Source organism: Oculina patagonica, chromosome 6 (assembly GCF_052425735.1).
Source record: "Oculina patagonica isolate OP01 chromosome 6, crgOcupat, whole genome shotgun sequence".
Lineage (NCBI taxonomy): Eukaryota > Metazoa > Cnidaria > Anthozoa > Scleractinia > Oculinidae > Oculina > Oculina patagonica.
The window spans coordinates 26,001,628-26,022,100 of NC_135763.1; the positions used below are offsets into that span (position 1 = coordinate 26,001,628).

Below are 20,473 nucleotides of genomic sequence, written 5' to 3' on the forward strand. Positions count from 1 at the left end.
CATTGGTTTTAGGTTGACTCATCTGCTAGCATGTCATAGAACGATTAACTCAAACGAGTGGAAACTTTTCCTTTCGGTCAAAACATTTTTTTTCTTCCTCGTGCACTCTGGCTCAACTTATTCGGCACAACAACAACAGACAACAACGCAAAAGTGTCCATAAATGAGATGTGAGTTTAATGGCCGGTCTGCCAAAATTTATTGTCAATTTGACCACGCAGTTTTTTGATTTGTAGAACATTTGAAGCACAACAGCATCTAAAACCGAAAGGCCAATTTACTTTTAATTTAGGCAGCCACTACCTACGCGATGGCTTGAGTCAACAAAATATCCAGTAGAATATCCATCTAATCGGATATGCTTGTAAAATCTTCAATCATCTTGAAATTAGTTTTTATTACTCGGTATCACAACTATAGCTAGGGCTTTTATTACCACATTGATTGTTTATTGTTATCAACCCAAGGTTTTATTGTACCTTCCCATAAAATGTTTCCGAAAACTTCAAAGTAATTACTTTTTCCTATCAAGAGATTCGTCGTTCAATTTTGCGCTTGCTAGTTATTAAAACAAGAGTACCTTTGAGTAAATAAACATGTCAGGTCAAGAGATTTCTAGATACTATAAAACAGAAATAGATATCATGTCAACTAACGAAAATTCTCATTTGCAATCTCTTGCTAAAGCGTACCCAAAATTTCATCAGAATACCCGTTGACGAGAATCGGAATATTTCCTTGAAAGAAATCATGCGTAATTCATCTGGAAGCAACACAACTAGCATTTCTTCAGAGTTTCAAGTTGTTGTCCTGATATTTCTGGAAGTGTTAATTGTGGCGGGCAACACATTAACGATGCTAAGGCCCGGGTCGCACTTGAGACAAACATTTGAAATGTTGCAAGATGTTGAGGACAATGTTTGTCTCCGAACTTGTCCGAGACAATTTGAATCGTTCTATTTAGGGTCGCACTTGGAGACACAATTGCCCGTCACTTTACTGTGTTAATTTCGCGGCAGCAAAAATAATATTCAAAAGGGAGAGGAGAACGGGTCGCATTGAAGCAAATCAACGCAAAAATTTGTTTCTACCTTCTTAATGCGAGTGTTCATAACGATGTCGAAGCTCATAAAAGAAAGCGCGCCGCCGTTAGCGGGAAATTATGAGCAAATTGCCTTGCATCATGATTCGGATTGCGGCTACAGAACAGTTGCTCTGTCCTAAACCGATCTTTCCTTTCATTTGGATTATCTTGGCGAGGGCTCTTTTCCCAAATAACGGAAACATTCGGTCGAAAACCGCTTGAATTCGTATTCATGACTAGACAGTAAAATGTGAAGCGAACAATTTTTTAAGGATCACTGAACTGGTTGACACTTTTGTCACAAGAAAAACAATATTTGTTTGTTGTTCGTAAAAAGTCCTGCGTTGAGGCAGGACGACGGCTCCTTTGAAGATTTGTCTCCGTGGACAAGTTTTTGTCCGCGTAGGGACAAGTAGGTCGCACTTGGCGTGGTCAACTGATGACAGGAATCTGACAGTTTTTTTGATTATCAAAATAAACTTGTCCCGATTTTGTCCCAAGTGCGACCCGGGCCTAACTGCCTGGCGGTTGCGAAAACATTCCCTGGTGGTGGATGTTTTAATATTCTCCCTGTCTCTCGTAGATGCCTCAAACGCTCTAACTAGCGTAACAATTGCAATTCTGATGAGATTTTTAATTCTTCGTGGTCAGGAAATCCCACGAATGCTGTGTCAGGCGCAAGGCTGGTGCATTGTATCATTCGAAATGATGAGCGTGTTCATAATTTCCCTGGTTTGCTTTGGTCGTCTCACTGCAATTGTTAAGCCATTTTGGCACCGCGTGCACCTGACGTGTAGCCGGATGTTTAAGGCGGTGGTTCTTGTAGCTACATTCTCATCCGTTGTAGCATCTTTGCCACTGTTAGGATGGGAAGCATATTGCCCAGTCGAGTGGCTTGCGATTTGTCTATTCAATTACCGAAGCAGTTATGCAATTTTCATCGCCTTTTTTGGTTATTCTCAGTTGTTTTTTGTCTTGTTCTCTGCAATTGCGATCGTTTACTCGCTCAGAAAAACCTCAAAGAAGCAACGCAGATTAACAGGGAGGTACTCTCCAAAGAGACGTATTGAGCGGAATACAGAGTTAATGCCAAAGCAGAGAGTACAGACCAACACTGAGCGGCAAAGCCGTCAGCTAGCGAAAATTTGTATGGTTGTGGTGCTGTTTTTCTATATGAGCTGGCTTCCACTTGTGGTGAGTCTACAACCTTAAAGCGTTATTTTAAAGCAGCGATACTGGTATGGATATTGTAGGTTTTATTTTAGTTTTACTGGTCGTAATCTTCGTAAGAGGAACGGTACCCTAAAGATCAGTGTTTGGAACTCTGCATTGAGTTGTCCGTGTTTGAGTCAGAGTGTTGCCTTCTTGAGGAAAGACACAATCAATCTTTAATCTCACATAGCTTCCATTTTTTTCACGCCAGAGGCTTGGTTGTTACATTTGTAGGGTAGAAAAGGAAAAGGTCCTTGCATAGGTTAAAAGTGCAATTTTCCAATAACGACTTGGCTGAATTGTTATTTCGCCGCCGATCCACTGTAATCACACATGTCATTTTAATTAAAATGCGACAACTTTTTTGTATCTGATTACAAGTGTAGCTGCTAGTTTAATAAAATGACAAAAAAATGTTCACACTTAATACGACATATGGCTTTTAAAATTATCCTTGCTGCAATCCAAATGTAAGTCTGCGAAGGAATTACTTTCTTTCGATAATGGATTGGAAAACAATTCACCGCATCGTTTTATGACTTGTGCTCAATGCAAAGGCGGTCTTTAGCTTTTCTTCGCTTCAAGTTCTTTCTACCGTCAACAACTGTTTTAATTACAAACCTATAACATATGTCATATCTAACATATCGGGCGTGAAAATGTAAATGCGATAAGATAAGGGATTTTATTATTATTTTCATTTTGTACCGAATGAGTTACCATACTTTTTAATATACAACTTGGCTTTTCTAAAACACAAATAACACTGAAAAAAGGAAAATCGTTGACATTAACATTTCCGACACGAGTTGAAGAAAACTAGCAAATTATAGAGAAATTCAATTTTAAAGAGAACGATCAATAATGACTTTCATTGGGCTGTCGTAAAATACTATGATTAAACTAAAATCGCTAAATGATTTCTCGAATTTGAAGAGAACAGCCTTGCCATTGCTTGTTTCTTTTTGAACGGTATATTGATCAGTTTCAAAGTATACGGTCTTCAGAATCTTTTGAATTTAAGGGAAAAGACGATCGGCCGCGTATCAAGGCTTACGGTATTTTTTTTTATGATATGTGATTTTCGAGCTTTGTTTCTTGTAGAAAGTCTTGAGAAAAAGGTATTTTAAAGTTTCTTTATAAGGGGCGAATTAGACGGCACAATTTGATTGTGTTTACGATTATGGCATGCGACAAGCTTACGGCATAACTACAACACGAATCGCGTCGTGTAAATCAACCAACCACATCCTCACGACAGACGCGCGCGTGTGTAAACGATGCAAAGTCATGTAGTAGGCCTGTCGTAAGCTTTTTGAATGCGAGAAAGTCGTTCCGTGTACCTCGTCCCTTACATTGACATTTCACATTACGTTTTACAGATGTGCATTACGATGCAGCAAGTTTCAGTTATGGACTTCACCAGAATGGTATTCGTGGCATCTTTCCTTGCGCTATCAAGTCATGAAGCCAATCCTTATATTTATTTTTTGATGTGGAAGAGGTATCACGTGGATTCATGCTAATTTTCAATCCAGCTCCAAAAGAATCGAATACGAAAGTGGTACACGAGCCCCTGAAAATGAAGATTTTGGGCACTTGTGGTGAAATACCACCACGTAGATTAAAGGATATGTTCACTCCAGAATCAGGAAAACCGGCCAGTTTGAGACTTGAAATGTACAGTTGGAGCCTTTTGAAATTCCGGCATCACGTGGATTCATGCTAATTTTCATTCCAGCTCCAAAAGAATCGAATACGAAAGTGGTACACGAGCCCCTGAAAATGAAGATTTTGGGCACTTGTGTTGAAATACAACCACGTAGATTAAAGGGTATGTTCACTTTAGAATTAGGGAAACCGGCCAGTTTGAGACTTGAAATGTATAGTTGGAGTCTTTTTGAAATTCCGGCATCACGTGGATTCATGCTAATTTTCATTCCAGCTCCAAAAGAATCGAATACAAAAGTGGTACACGAGCCACTGAAAATGAAGATTTTGGGCACTTGTGTTGAAATACCACCACGTAGATTAAAGGTTATGTTCACTCCAGAATCAGGAAAACCGGCCAGTTTGAGACTTGAAATGCACAGTTGGAGTCTTTTTGAAATTCCGCCGTCACGTGGATTCATGCTAATTTTCATTCCAGCTAAAAAAGAATCGAATACGAAAGTGGTACACGAGCCACTGAAAATGAAGATTTTGGGCACTTGTGTTGAAATACAACCACGTAGATTAGAGCGCAAGTTAACTCCAGAATAAGGAAAACTGGTCAGTTTGAGACTTGATATGTACAGTTTCAGTCTTTTTGAAATTCCGCCATCACGTTGATTCATGCTAATTTTCAATCCATCTTCAAAAGAATCGAATACGAAAGTGATACACGAGCCACTGAAAATGAAGATTTTGGGCACTTGTATTGAAATACCACCACGTAGATTAAAGCGTATTTTCACTCCAGAATCAAGATAACCGGCCTGTTTGAGACTTGAAATGTACAGTTTGAGTCTTTTTGAAATTCCGCCATCACGTGGACTCATGCTAATTTTCATTCCAGCTCCAAAAGAATCGAATACGAAAGTGGTACACGAGCCACTGAAAATGAAGATTTTGGGCACTTGTATTGAAATACCACCACGTAGATTAAAGCGTATTTTCACTCCAGAATCAGGATAACCGACCAGTTTGAGACTTGAAATGTACAGTTTGAGTCTTTTTGGAATTCCGCCATCACGTTGATTCATGCTAATTTTTAATCAAGCTCCGAAAGGATCGAATGCGAAAGTAGTACACGAGCCACTGAAAATGAAGATTTTGGGCACTTGTGTTGAAATACCACCACGTAGATTAAAGGATATGTTCACTCCAGAATCAGGGAAACCGGCCAGTTTGAGACTTAAAAAGTACAGTTTGAGAATTTTTGAAACTCCGACATCACGTGGACTCATGCTAATTTTCAATCCAGCTTCAAAAGAATCGAATACGGAAGTGGTACACGAGCCACTGAAAATGAAGATTTTTGGCACTTGTGTTGAAATACCACCACGTAGATTAAAGCGTATTTTCACTCCAGAATCAGGAAAACCGACCAGTTTGAGACTTGAAATGTACAGTTTGAGTCATTTTGAAATTCCGCCATCACGTTGATTCATGCTAATGTTCAATCCAGCTCCAAAAGAATCGAATACGAAAGTGGTACACGAACCACTGAAAATGAAGATTTTGGGCACTTGTGTTGAAATACCACGACGTAGATTAAAGGGTATGTTCACTCCAGAATCAGGAAAACCGGCCAGTTTGAGATTTGAAATGTACAGTTGGAGTCTTTTTGAAATTCCGCCATCACGTGGATTCATGCTAATTTTCATTCCAGCTCCAAAAGAATCAAATACGAAAGTGGTACACGAGCCACTGAGATTGAAGATTTTGGGCACTTGTGTTGAAATACCACCACGTAGATTAAAGGATATGTTCACACAAGAATTAGGAGAACCGGCCAGTTTGAGACTTAAAAAGTACAGTTTGAGTATTTTTGAAATTCCGCCATGACGTGGACTCATGCTAATTTTCAATCCAGCTTTAAAAGAATCGAATACGAAAGTGGTACACTAGCCACTGAAAATGAAGATTTTGGGCACTTGTTTTGAAATACCACCACGTAGATTAAAGCGTATTTTCACTCCAGAATCAAGATAAGCGGCCTGTTTGAGACTTGAAATGTACAGTTTGAGTCTTTTTGAAATTCCACCATCACGTGAATTCATACTAATTTTCAATCCAGCTTTAAAATAATCGAATACGAAAGTGGTACACTAGCCACTGAAAATGAAGATTTTGGGCACTTGTGTTGAAATACCACCACGTAGATTAAAGCGCATTTTCACTCCAGAATCAAGATAACCGGCCTGTTTGAGACTTGATATGTACAGTTTGAGTCTTTTTGAAATACCGCCATCACGTTGATTTATGCTAATTTTCAATCCAGCTTTAAAAGAATCGAATACGAAAGTGGTACACGAGCCACTGAGAATGAAGATTTTGGGCACTTGTGTTGAAATACCACCACGTAGATTAAAGGGTGTGTTCACACAAGAATTAGGAGAACCGGCCAGTTTGAGACTTGAAATGTACAGTTTGAGTCTTTTTGAAATTCCGCCATCACATGAATCCATGCTAAATTTTCATTCCAGCTTCAATAGAATCGAATACGAAAGTGGTACACGAGCCACTGAGAATGAAGATTTTGGGCACTTGTGTTGAAATACCACCACGTAGATTAAAGGGTATGTTCACACAAGAATTAGGAGAACCGGCCAGTTTGAGACTTAAAAAGTACAGTTTGAGTATTTTTGAAATTCCGCCATCACGTTTATTCATGCTAATTATCAATCCAGCTTTAAAAGAATCGAATACGAAAGTGGTACAAGAGCCACTGAAAATGAAGATTTTGGGAACTTGTGTTGAAATACCACCACGTCGAATAAAGGGTATGTTCACTCCAGAAACAGGAAAACCGGCCAGTTTGAGACTTGAAATGTACAGTTTGAGTCTTTCCGAAATTCCACCATCACGTGGATTCATGCTAATTTTCATTCCAGCTCAAAAACAATCGAATACGAAAGTGATACACGAGCCACTGAAAATGAAGATTTTGGGCACTTGTGTTGAAATACAAACACGTAGATTAAAGCGCATTTCCACTCCAGAATAAGGAAAACCGGCCAGTTTGAGACTTGATATGTACAGTTTGAGTCTTTTTGAAATACCGCCATCACGTTGATTCATGCTAATTTTCAATCCAGCTTTAAAAGAATCGAATTCGAAAGTGGTACACTAGCCACTTAAAATGAAGATTTTGGGCACTTGTTTTGAAATACCACCACGTAGATTAAAGCGTTTTTTCACTCCAGAATCAGGATAACCGGCCTGTTTGAGACTTGAAATGTACAGTTTAAGTCTTTTTGAAATTCCGCCTTCAAGTTGATTCATGCTAATTTTCATTCCAGCTCAAAAACAATCGAATACGAAAGTGATACACGAGCCTCTGAAAATGAAGATTTTGGGCACTTGTGTTGAAATACAAACACGTAGATTAAAGCGCATGTTCACTCCAGAATAAGAAAAAACCGGTCAGTTTGAGACTTGAAATGTACAGTTTGAGTCTTTTTGAAATTCCGCCATCACGTGGATTCATGCTAATTTTCAATCCAGCTCCAAAAGAATCGAATACGAAAGTGGTACACTAGCCACTTAAAATGAAGATTTTGGGCACTTGTTTTGAAACACCACCACGTGGATTAAAGGGTATGTTCACTTTAGAATCAGGAAAACCGGCCAGTTTGAGACTTGAAATGTACAGTTTGAAACTTTTTGAAATTCCGCCATCACGTGGATTCATGCTAATTTTCTTTCCAGCTCCAAAAGAATCGAATACGAAAGTGGTATAGGAACCACTGAAACTGAAGATTTTGGGCACTTGTGTTGAAATACCACCACGTTGATTTAAAGCATATTTGCACTTCAGGATCAGCAAAACCGGCCAGTTTGAGACTTGAAATGTGCAGTTTGAGTCTTTTTGAAATTCCGGCATCAGGTGGATTCATGCTAATTTTCAGTCCAGATCCGAAAGAATCGAATACGAAAGTGGTACACGAGCCACTGAAAATGAAGATTTTGGGCACTTGTGTTAAAATACCACGACGTAGATTAAAGGGTACGTTCACTTCAGAATCACGAAAGCCGGCCAGTTTGAGACTTGAAATGTACAGTTTGAGTCTTTTTGAAATTCCGCCATCAGGTGGATTCATGTTTATTTTTATTCCAGGTCCAAAAGAATCGAATACGAAAGTGGTACACGAACCAGTGAAAATGAAGATTTTGGGCACATGTGTTGAAATACCAACACGTAGATTAAAGCGCATTTTCACTCCAGAATCAGGAAAACCGGCCAGTTTGGGACTTGGAATTTACAGTATGAGTCTTTTTGAAATACCGCTTTCACGTGGATTCATCCTAATTTTCAATTCAGGTCCAAAAGAATCGAATACGAAAGTGGTAGACGAGCCACTGAAAATGACGGTTTTGTGTCCTTGTACACAAAAAAATTACACCCAAAAATATTTAAGCTTAATTTCAGTCCAGATCCAGCAAAACCGGGAAGGTGAGACTTTTAATGCACAGTTTGAGTTGTTTTGAAAAACCGCCGTCACGTGGATTTATCCTAATCTTCACTCCGGTTCCAAAAGAATCGAATAACAAAGTGTTACATGAGCCACTGAAAATGATGGTTTTGTGTCCTTGTCTTAAAATACACCCAAGAAGATTTAAGCTTAATGTCACTCCAGATCCAGCAAAACCGGCATGCTTGAGACTTGAAATGTACAGGTTGGGTCTTTTTGGTAAACCTCCATCACGTGGATTCATCCTAATTTTCACATTATGTCCAAACGAATTGAATACGAAAGCACCACACGAGCCACTGAAAATTAAGATTTTGGACACTTGTGTTGAAATACCAACACGTAGATTAAAGCGTATTTTCACTCCAGAATCAGGAAAACCGGCCAGTTAAAAACTTGAAAAGTACAGTTTGAGTCTCTTTGGAAAACCGCCATCAAGTTGATTTATCCTAATTTTCAATCCCGGTCCAAAAAAATCACATAAGCAAGTGCTATACGAGCCACTGAAAATGACAATTTTTGACACTTGTGTCAAAATGGCAACCACGTAGATAAAATATTATTTTCCCACCAGATCCAGGTAAATCGGCAGTTTGAAACTTGAAATGTCCATAAGAGTCTCTTTGGAATCGCTCTATCGCGTGGATTCTTCCCAATTTTCCACCCAGATCTAAAAAAAAAAATAATAATACGAAAGTGATTCATGAGACACTTAAAATGACGATTTTTTGCCCTTATGCTGAAATACAACCGCGTAGATAAAAGCAAAATTTCTATTAGTTGCCAAAGAGAAAAAAAATCAAAGAAATGACGAAAGGATAAAAACGCTGTACTAGTGATAAAAGATAGCTCCCTGCTATCCAAACAAAGATGTGTAAAGTAAAACCTGCTTAAAAAAGTCTGTAGTCTTTATGCATAAGTCGCTTTGTCGTGGCTGTCCACCAAGCCACGTAATTTTGGTGATCCTCTTCAGTCGCGTATGTTTCAGCATGGTGATGGATCTACGAAATTATTGGCGCGACGCCAATTTGAAGACAATTGTAGACTTCCTTCTTCAAAAGAAACTGGGTAAATCAGTCGGTGTAGTTGTATGGGGTTGAATACAAATTTGCTCTCGACCGGTGCCTCACGTTTCGAAAGTACTTGAAAAAGATGTTACGATATTCTTGTTATTGTGCTTTGACTGTCTTGAACCAGTCTGTCGAAACACCTTCTCCGATGGTTTCTTGGTAATCTGCTGAACATATTGGCAAGGATGAGCTTGTGGCTTAAATAACGCCAACGATTGCAAAAATACAATTAGGTCATTTCTGCAAAATACAAGAGAAAGGATTGCAGGAGCAGTATTTTACAAGGTTTTGCAGATTGACAGTAAAGTTTGATTGGCTGAAAGAAATACACACTCTAGCAATCTAATGTTATGATCTTTTGACTCGTATCTTCATCGTCATCATCATCATCATCATCATCATCATCATCGTCATCATCATCATCATCATCATCATCATCGTCATCGTCATCGTCATCGTCATCGTCATCGTCATCATCATCATCATCATCATCATCGTCGTCGTCGTCATCATCATTGTCTTCAGAACACGGTGCTATATGACACTATTAGTGCAAGCATATGAACTGGGGCGAATGTTCGTGGCTGAGGACGTTTTGTTTTCTCTGCATCAAACGTAAACATTTAACGTAACATTAAAAAAAAAGTACTTTTCGATATAAACGATTTTTTTTTTAATTAACTTTCTTTAATATCTGAGATATAATTTCCCAATTAAATAAAATCACACAAGTAATCATATATAATTTGCAATTTTATGTTGATGAGAATGCTTTCGGCACAAAGAAACGTGGCGAATATCTGTACCTACAGTATCTAGAGGCTGTAACGGCACAAATGTCTTGGCATTAAAATACAGAGCACGGTTTTCACTTGGAGGCTTCCATTCTATTTCTTAAGGGCTAAAACCTTATATTAGGAATGTCTACTACATTTGGGAGCCTTTCCTCTTTTTGGAGGTTAGGAGGAATCTGCGAGACTGTTAACTTTGCCATATTATCTTGTTCATAGGAGCAACATTTAACCCTTAACATGCTAAGTCCGGATTATTCCGGGATTTGGAGGAAAGGCCATTCAACCACTTATGACGTCACCAATTTACACGTCAGCAGATTTTTGAGACCTGCAACTTATAGAGTTTGGATAGATCTTTCCACAGGACTGTCCGTCTTGACTATTGACTGCATTCTGGCAGAGCTAATCGAAAAAAACGTGATCCGTTTTTGGTGTAATATACCCGTACTTGATCATGGTCTCCTTTCCAGGGTTTTCCATTGATTAAGATCAAAACTTTTCAAGCCAGTAGAAGGGGTGCACAGAGTAAAAGATAGAGAGATTAAGAAAGCAGAGAAAAACGAAAAGGAAAGGAGCAAGGAAAAAAATCGGGACGGTTTAGCAAAAAAAAAAAAAAAAAAAAAAAAAAAAAACTTATGCGCATGCGCCAAAGTAAAATATTGTACATTTTTACATGGAAATTTCATCACAAACTTACTGCAGTGTCGGAAAGTGCATTTCTAGCAAAGTTTCGAGAAATTTAGGACCGTAGAGCCAAGAAAATCGATTAACGGTTAAAAGGAACGTGGTTTTCGGAGTATTTTCAGCATATTAAGGGTTAATGGGACATCAAACAGCTTCACAAAACAAAAAACATCTTTCAAACATTATTTATAGGTTGAGCCATATGCGATCATTCCATAAGGCGATATCTTAGCGACTTCTTAAACCTGCTTGCTTTTTTGGTCAAGACTTTTTTCTTGCCTGATGAATCCTGGCTCGACTAGCTCAGCGCCACAACGACTGACAACAACGCAAATTTGTTCATAAATGTTGTGCGAGTTTGATGACCGGTCTGCCAAAGTATATTATCGAGTAAAACATTTATAAAACATTTGAAGCACAACAGCATCTAAAATCGAAAGGCCAATATATTTTATTTAAGGCAGCCACTACTACGCATTGGCTTGAGTCAACACAATATTCAGTGGAATATCCATCTAATGATATGCTTGGAAAATCTTCAATCATCTTAAAATTAATTCTTAGTACTTGATATCAAAACTAAAGCTAGTGCCTTTATTACGACATTAATTTTGCCTTCTTTATTGTTATCAACCAAATATTTTTTTTGTACCTTCCAATAAAATGTTTCCGAAAACTTTAAAATGATTACTTTTTCCTTTCAAGAGATTCGTCGTTCAATTTAGCGCTTGCTAGTTATTAAAACGAGGGTGCCTTTGAGTAAATAACATGTCAGGTCAAGAGATTTGTAGACACTATAAAACAGAAGTATATATCATGTCAACTAACAAAAATTTCCCATTTGCAATCTCCTACTAAAGCATACCCAAAATTTAAACAGAATGCCCGTTGACGAGAATCGGAATGTTTCTGTAAAAGAAATTATGCGGAATTCATCTGAAAGCAACCTGATACCTACTATTTCTTCAGAGTTTCAAGTTGTTGTCCTGATATTTCTGGAAGTGTTAATTCTGGCGGGCAACACGCTAACGATGCTGACCGTCTGGCGGTTGCGAAAACATCCCTTGGTGGTGGATGTTTTGATATTCTCCCTGTCTCTAGTAGATGTCTCAAACGCTCTAACTAGCGTAACAATTGCCATTGTAATGAGATTTTCAATTCTTCGTGATCAGAAAATCCCACGGATGCTTTGTCAGGCGCAAGGCTGGTGCATTGTATCATTCGAAATGATGAGCGTGTTTATAATTTCCCTGGTTTGTTTTGATCGTCTCACTGCAATCGTAAAACCGTTTTGGCACCGCATGCACCTGACATGTAGCCGGACGTTTAAGGCGGTGGTTATTGTAGTTACCCTTTCATCCTTTGTTGCATCTTTGTCACTGTTGGGGTGGGAAGCATATCGCCCAGTGGACTGGATTGCGATCTGTCTGTTCAACTACCGAAGCAGTTATGCAATTTTCATCGCCTTTTTTGGCTACTCTCAGTTGTTTTTTGTCTTGTCCTCTGCAATAGCGATCGTTTACTCCCTTAGAAAAATCTCGAAGAAGCAACGCAGATTAACAGCGAGATACTTCTCAAGGAGACGTATTGTGCGAAATACAGAGTTTATGCCAATGCAAAGAGTACGTACTAACACTGAGCGGCGAAGTCGTCAACTAGCGAAAATTTGCATGGTTGTGGTGCTGTTTTTCTACATGAGCTGGCTTCCTCTTGTGGTGAGTTTGGAACCTAAAAGGTAGTTGTTATAACAAATTAACCTCAAACGGTACTGGTGTGGATATTGCAGGCTGTCATTTTAGTTTTACTCTTCGTAGTCTTCGTAGGAGGAACATCACCTTAAGGATTAGTGTATGGCTCGCCTTGCATTGATATGTCCGTGTTGAGTCAGAGTTTTGCGTTCTTAATGCAAGACACAACAGATCTTTATTCAACATCGCTTCTATTTTTTTTTTTTTTTTTTAATTTTTATCTTTTTACGCCAGAGGCCTTGTTGTTACGTTTGTAAGACAAGAAACGGAAAAGGTCCTTGCTTAGATTAAAGTCCACTTTTCCATTAATGACTTGGATGAATTGTTATTTCGCCGCCAATCTATTGAATCAAACATATCATTTTAATTAAAATGCGACAAGTTTTTTGTATCTGATTACAAGTACGTAGATGCTAGTTTAATAAAATAACAAAATATGTTTATACGACAGATGGCCTTTAAAATTATCCTTTCCGCAGTCCAAATTTTAGCCTGCGAAGAAATTAACTTTCGTCGATAATGGATTGGGAAACAATTACTGCTTTGTTTTATGGCTTGTACTTTTTAATGAAAAGGCGTTCTTTAGCATTTTTACGCGTCAACTTAGCTTCTTTCTACAAGTTTCAATTAAAAACTTTTTACATGTCATATCTGTCATATCGGACGTGGTAATATAAATGCGATAAGATAAGATTTTTTTATTATTATTATTTTCACCAGTATTTTACCGAATGAGTGACGATCCTTTTTTATACAACTTGGATTTTCCAAAACACTAACATGAGGAAATTTTTTCACGAACATTTTTCACACGAGTTGAAGAAGCTGTCAATTACAATGAAATTCAAATTTAAAGAGAATGACATGAAATAGTATGATTAAACTAAAATTGCGTTTTTGGTTACTCGAATTCGGAAGAAAATAGCCTAGCCATTGCTTGTTAAATTTTGAACGGTATATTGATCAGTTTCAAAATATACAGTTTTCAGAATCTTGTGAATTTATGGGGAATGGCGATAGCCGCTTGAACGCTTACGGCATTTTTTTTTATGTTATGTACAACACGAATCGCGTCGTGCAAATCAACCTACCTCGTCCTTACGATAGACGCGCACGCATGAATTCCAGTGTAAATTGTCCAAAGTAATGTCGCAAGCCTGAAGTAGGCTTTTCGCATGCGAGAAAGTCGTTCCGTATACGTTATCCCTTACATTGACATTTCGCTTTACATTTTACAGATTTGCATAACGATGCAGCAAGTTTCAGTTTTGGACTTCACCAGAATGGTATTCGTGGCATCTTTCCTGGCTCTATCAAGTCCTGTAGCCAATCCTTGTATTTATTTTTTGATGTGGAAGAGGTACAGAAAGGCATTTATGCAGTTGACTGTGGCTATAAAATGGCGAAATCACTCTTTGAGAAAAAAGACCTTATCTTATGGTAAGACACATTTATTATTCCTCGCGAAGCAAGGCCGAAGGCCGAGCGTAGCGGGGTGTATAATTTTGTCCCTCAAAGGGCTCAGGCGGGATCAAATCTCGTGTGGAGTTTACGGTCATATATATATATATATATATATATATATATATATATATATATATATATATATATATATATTTGTGAGCTTGGTGTGTGGTGGAAATGACGTCACACGGCCGCGCCCTAGTGGCCTCATGGTGCGAGGCGTCGAACTTGAAATCAGATCTTCGGGACTGAGGGCGGGGGTTCGAATCCGGCTAGGGTTTTTTTTTATTACTTTTTTTTTGTGGGTTCGAATCCTGAGCCATTCATTTTTATCGTTTTTCTTTTCAGATTAAAATAACACTGATTTCCACATAATACTCCCTCAACGCCTATTCAGGCTATAAACCTTTCATCGCCATCAGGAGGGGCGCGCGGGCGGAGGGTTCGAATCCTCCTGCCGTTCGTTCTTCTTTTTTTATGCCCTCAAATAAATGTCCAAAATGCGACTATCCAATAATTTGTCGATGATTTTGAAAATAGCCTGCGCTTCCCAACGCTTTATACCTCTTTACGAACCAGAAAGAGCCGACATCTTCAAAGCGGAGTAGACCCTGGGAACGAGGGTGTTGCGGCCATGCTCGTTACAATTCAATTAATGTTCAACTTCAAATAATTCACTCCTTATTTCTAACACCCCCCCCCCCCCTCCCCAACCCAGAGCTTTGCGAGGCCCTGCGAGTCACGTATTACTAGTTAATACTGGGATATTTTTGGGGACGCAGTTGACTAATGCTTTGTGCGATGCACTCTGCTGTGATCATCGTCGGAATTAAATAACTAGCTGGGATCGTCCCGATTTTTTTTTCCTGGCACGGGACTCGTTTCTTTTACAGTCATGTTACTCGAAAGAAGATCGCACAGAACCGAACCGAACTAAACTGAACTGAGACTTTATTTCCCCTCGGTATTATGAAGGGTTTTAGGCCCTCTAGCAAGTAATGTCGGTGAAACCGAGCATTTCACAGTATGTAGCACAATGCGCAAAGACCAGACCTCCATGCCCTACTCTTTACGATAAGTATGTGGGTTCTTTTACGTCCCTTGCTGTTCATAACACTGAAGATGCAGGAGACGGGGTTTACGGTTTAACGTCTTTATCCGAGAAGACTAGAATATCTAACCATTTGCCGATGTCATTGCAAAGGCAACATATTCTCCTCAGTTATGTTAAGACCCTGAGTGTTGGTCCGGTCTGGGAGTCGAACCCGATACCTTCCGCACGGCAGTCCGTCGCTCAACCAACTGAGCTAACCAGTCGGCGGTTAAAAAGAAAAGGCGCACATCCGCGGTTAAGGGTTATCCTACCCATTTCATGTTAATATTAATCCTAGAGCCTTGGAAAGGTTCGGTGTACTGCTGCAGTTTGACATTTGCTTTAGTTAAGGTGTTTCTAAGTGCCAAAATATTTGTTTTTTTTTGTGTGTGTGTGTGTGTGTGTGTGTGTGTGTTACTTTGGCAGAACCTCAAGAGAACAGTCAACCAAGAAAAGATGCACGTCCTTCTTCACTGACTCGAATGTTACCACTGTCAAGTCCAGCCGATGATGGCCGTGGTTCTTCCCCTTCTTTCATTTTTACAGGTCTGCATGAAAGATGTCAAGCAACCGATGCAAAAGTCGATTTAACGCAGAGAAAGCCTTCATACAGACAAAGAGGACGGATGAAATGTACGTTGAAAGAAGAATGGAACTTACATAAACTCGGTAACTGTGAAAAGAACAATGTCATGCACCAGCTTATGGCGACGAACAATGCTGACCTGAAATACACACGTTTAGAGACGTCTGTTTAAATTGGAATAGTAGGTATTTTTGCTCGTTAACGTTTATAATTGATACTTTGTAATATTCAATAATGGCCATATTTGGCTTTTAAAAGGTTGGACTATTTTGAAATATATAATGTTTGCGTTTATTTATTTTTTTTGTATACAAATATGTTTATTGTTGTTAGATCACGGCGTCATTCACACATTCCATTAATTAATTTAAGCGCGTATGTTTTTTTATGAACTTTTCGTCTATCTGTCATGATCAGTGTAGGTCAATGCACACGAGAGACGAGGGGATAAGTTGTAGCCATTGCAATTGGTTTATGTTATTTAAATTTATCTTTGTTTGTGAGACTAATCCCACGATCTTCACAAACCATCACGATTGAATCAAACCAAGGAAAAGACTGTGTCATCAGGAATAATTCACATCGGGCGAAAATTAACGATGAACGAGGCTTTGAGACTTTTTCCCGTAAACGTATTCTTGGGAGACATTCCAAGAAGAAGCACATAGTTGCGTTGCTTTCGTTATTTATACAAGAGAATGAAACGTTAATTGGACGTTCAGCAATTGTCTTTTTAATCATTCAGTGTTTTAACAATCAACTCCAGTAAGACAGAACGATTTAAAGTTCTTATTTGTTTCTTCATTCATTCAGGGACAACTTCGGTACTGCCACCATTTTTTCCTCGGACGACCAGCGTCTTAGTATTGACGGTGTAAACTGTTCCATCACTGTTGTTACAGACCCCCACCACCTGGTACACGCTGACCTCATCACCTGGTTTGACTGGTATACGAGCTTGGTGACTCTCTTGGCGGGAAAAGGAGCTGGTTGAGCTATGACTCCAGTTGAAGCCGGTCGTCTTGGATTAACCAAGGCCAGCTGAGAAAACGCTCTTGAGGTTTGCTCCGACAGTCGCCGATATGGAGTCGCTGTTGCTTCCACCACTTGAACTGGTTTGTGAAGATGTGGTTCCTTCTGTGATTGTTACCACCTTTGTGATTATTCCGTCACTCAACTCGTTTCTTAGAGTTGAAATCCGGTCAAGCTGTGTAAGAAATTAATATATTAATCATAAAGAGCTTAAAGGACTAAGACAAATTGCTGTAAATATTAATTCGGTAACATGGCCTTTTGCACAGCATAGATACTGTGAAGACGTCCGTGAATTGCACTCAAAGGACGTCATGATTATACAGAAAAAAGTGCAATAAGACTATTGCATTATTGTTCGTTTTATAATTCTTGTTTCTGGTGTCATTTGAGTTTCCATTTTCTATAGAGAGGAGGTCAGTTCCGTTCGCTAAACACAGACAAAAAGTATTTTGAAAGGTTTACCTTATCCACTGGTTCGCAGTCGATCTTGCATCTAATCAAAAAGAAAAAAATGGGAAATATAAGGCAGTCTCGACACTTGCATAGGTCTAGATCAAAATGGAACCTGACATACTATGTTATATAGAATTAGTCTGTTCACGTTTAAAGGTAGTTCCAGACTACAACGTCATTTAACACGTAAGGTTATTCCAGGCTGCTTGTTTCTAATGTAGTAGACTATTTACGTTTCCTTTCTCTTATAAATAACAAAAGATTTCCATGTCGTTGTTACTGTTGTAAGTACATAAGCGAAATAACTCATCAAGGCGAAATGTATTTAACGATTGCACACCCTGTCAAACTAATGGGAATTCGTTTAGGAATAAGAAAAAAATTTAGTAAAAAAAAAGGTTAAACAAAACAATTGAAAATCGATTAATTAATTAATTAATTAATTAATTAATTAACTGTCTTGGTCAGTGGACATACATCGCTTTATAAGGAGCAAACAAGTTGGCTTCCCGATTCAATCTGCCTTCGAGTCCTTCAACTTCACAGCCATTGTAAACCCGCCCAGTTCCACAAAAGTTGTAGCAATAACAGAACTTGATTGCCTTCTTGGTCTCTTCCTCGATCAGATGGCCCGTACAAGGCTCAAACTTGCTATACAGGTCCCCACTTGTCCGGTATTTCTGTGCCCAAGTATCGAAGGTGGCTCCTTCAGCACTGCATTCGTTTTGCAAATCTCTTTGCATCTTTGCGTTCTTGTAGCTGCATGTCTTTTCATAGGAGGTAAAGGGATCTGGTGCCCGATTAAACGCGCACGAGAAAGCTTTGCAGGAACCTCCCGCCTTGACTGCAGCGCTGCATTCTCTGCTGCCACCACATCTTTCATAGCCACCGTCATTGCCCGACATCCAGCAGAAGTTGGAAAATCCGGAGCCAGAACTGCTTCGACAGTTCTCCATAGCACAGTAGCCATCCACGCAGCTGGAAAAATGGTTATGTCAAGTATTAGATCAAATTTCCATTTTCCTTTTACGTCACAGACTACCATAGACTTAATTCTTACTACATTTACAGTGGAACCCCGATATAACAATCCTCGATATAACGATGAATATAATTCTATGTCCTGGCAAAAGTTGCAGCAAAATGTATGGGATAGAATGAACCCCGATATAACGATCTTCTCCGATATAATCCCCGATTTTGCTTAAATTTTGACTGTAAACTGATAATATCGTTATAGCGGGGAAGATCTTACGTTCGGTCCGCTAAATTCTCATCTTTAAATCAGGATTATCGTTATATCGAAGATCGTTATATCGGGGTTCTATCCCATAGATTTTGCTGTAACTTTTGCTGGGACATAGAATATTCATCGTTATATCGGGAATATCGTCATATCGAGGATCGTTATATCGGGGTTCCACTGTACTGTATTCAAAGCCTCTTTATTCAGTAAGACAGTATACGTTAGGTTTACCCCAATATAACGATATTTTCGGTTTATTTACGGCCATATCGTTATATCGGGAGTTTCGATATAACGATTCCTCGATGTAACGATATAATTTTACTGCTCCATTGCCATATTGTTATATCGGGGTTCCACTGTAGTTACTTCAGAAGTTGCCAAAATGGGACCATTCTTCAAGAACGTTGCGGAAAGAGAGCGAAAAGAGGACGGTGCAGAACGCTCGTGAGGTAAACATTTTTTTCCGTCCAGCTCTAATTCAGCTCAACAAATGAGTCGTCTGTTCCATTAGCCGTTCTTTCGCGAATATTTTTTGGATAGTAAGGGAAAAAACTCGAAAAAAATAAGAAATGCCTGGAAGCTCGAGAGTTGAAAGCGGACATACATGCGCTTGTTCTGTTAGCGTGATGAACTAACAGGGTCAACAGGGTAGTATTTTTGAAATGCGAAACTGCTTCGAGAACACTAGAGAAAGGAACTTCCAAAAAGGTTATCAATATCGTTTTCAATTTAAAGCCAGTTCTCTTTTCCAATGCGCATAAGAAGTCAATGCCATGTAGGGAAAATGTCATAATTGATTAAACTTACCCTGATCGCATGCATGTAACAAAAGGTAAAATAATTATAAGAAGAAAACCAAGCATGACCATACTTTCCATTGTTGTCTTTTTATAACACTTTTTTTTTTTACTGAAAGAAACAAAGATAACTTAACACAAGCTTAAATCAGATATAACTCCGTATTCATATCCTATCTATTTACATCACAGTTATTTTTTTATTAATTTCAAGATATTCCTTCATTCATCTCAACCATGGTGAAGCAACTTGACTCATACTGCTTCGCCAAAGTCATTTTAACCACAAATTCGTAATCCCAACACTGATTTGGAAGCAGGGATTTAATGAAGAAACCGAAGTTTTTTTTTCCATCTTGAACTGGCCAGTTTCGATTATCCCTAAACTGATTTCGAAGGTCCCAGTTCAATAATTTCCAGAAGAGATGTGGACGGCGTTTTGCTATTTTTCTCTTTCTCGTTTTTTAAATAATGTCCAAAGTGCGTGAGACCTTCAAACTGGATAAATGGCCTAAACATCGTAAATGATAAAGCCGCTAACTTCATCGATTGTAAGCTATTCACCTTAATAGTATGCGAAACGTAAAATGTTTTTTTTTAATGGTTATACTTAAATGGCATAAAAAATCATAAAGGATAGAGCCCATGACTTCATCGAGGGACACGAAAGTAAGTAATGCACCTTAATAGTATGCGAAACGTAAAATGTTGGGTTTCGTTGATACACTTACCACCAATTATGAGAACGGAAACTTCCCAAATAGATCCTATACTGTGGATAACATGTAGGCTTTGCGATTTTTATAATCATCGTTGTTGTCTGTATGTCTATAGTCATGGCAAATGAACTAGTCATAGTTACACACAAGCTGTACAGCTGAAGAAAAAGTTCATCTCTCCATTGGCAGCTGTGGGCATAATGTGTGTTATGAGGGCTAAATAGTCTAAATAGCAAAACCGCAGAAGGATATCTATGTTTTTAAAAGTTTCGACAGTTTAATTTTGGACCTTGATGCAAACAAATA

The 20,473-nt window shown here is 38.7% G+C and overlaps 4 protein-coding genes across 4 annotated transcripts in view; 3 read left to right on the forward strand and 1 right to left on the reverse strand.

Moving 5' to 3' along the window:
- LOC144658247 (neuromedin-U receptor 2-like) overlaps positions 1–20,473 on the forward strand; it is a 249,672-nt gene that overhangs the window by 205,038 nt on the left and 24,161 nt on the right. The gene's annotated exons all lie outside the window — the stretch shown is intronic.
- LOC144658348 (uncharacterized) overlaps positions 1–20,473 on the forward strand; it is a 73,936-nt gene that overhangs the window by 30,832 nt on the left and 22,631 nt on the right. The gene's annotated exons all lie outside the window — the stretch shown is intronic.
- On the forward strand, positions 11,860–16,847 carry LOC144656365 (type-1 angiotensin II receptor-like). Its single transcript, XM_078516593.1, has 4 exons — positions 11,860–12,738; positions 14,010–14,211; positions 15,755–16,095; positions 16,728–16,847. Exons 1-3 carry the CDS (start codon positions 11,905–11,907, stop codon positions 16,084–16,086), a joined length of 1,368 nt encoding a protein of 455 aa, XP_078372719.1. The 5' UTR covers positions 11,860–11,904; the 3' UTR covers positions 16,087–16,095; positions 16,728–16,847.
- On the reverse strand, positions 16,835–20,377 carry LOC144656366 (uncharacterized). The gene is made up of 5 exons (XM_078516594.1): positions 20,180–20,377; positions 19,459–19,560; positions 17,880–18,380; positions 17,412–17,442; positions 16,835–17,121 (listed from the first exon to the last, which is right to left on the reverse strand). The coding sequence occupies exons 1-5, from the start codon at positions 20,302–20,304 to the stop codon at positions 16,942–16,944; spliced, it is 939 nt and encodes a 312-aa protein (XP_078372720.1). The 5' UTR covers positions 20,305–20,377; the 3' UTR covers positions 16,835–16,941.

Coding starts and splice junctions, on each gene's coding strand:
- LOC144656365 (XM_078516593.1), top strand. CDS start 11,905: ATGCCCGTTGACGAGAATCGGAATGTTTCTGTAAAAGAAATTATGCGG. Junction 12,739..14,009: donor TGAGCTGGCTTCCTCTTGTG/GTGAGTTTGGAA, acceptor TACATTTTACAG/ATTTGCATAACGATGCAGCA. Junction 14,212..15,754: donor AAAAAAGACCTTATCTTATG/GTAAGACACATT, acceptor TTACTTTGGCAG/AACCTCAAGAGAACAGTCAA.
- LOC144656366 (XM_078516594.1), bottom strand. CDS start 20,304: ATGACTAGTTCATTTGCCATGACTATAGACATACAGACAACAACGATG. Junction 18,381..19,458: donor GTTACATGCATGCGATCAGG/GTAAGTTTAATC, acceptor CCATTTTTCCAG/CTGCGTGGATGGCTACTGTG. Junction 17,122..17,411: donor ACTGCGAACCAGTGGATAAG/GTAAACCTTTCA, acceptor TTTCTTACACAG/CTTGACCGGATTTCAACTCT.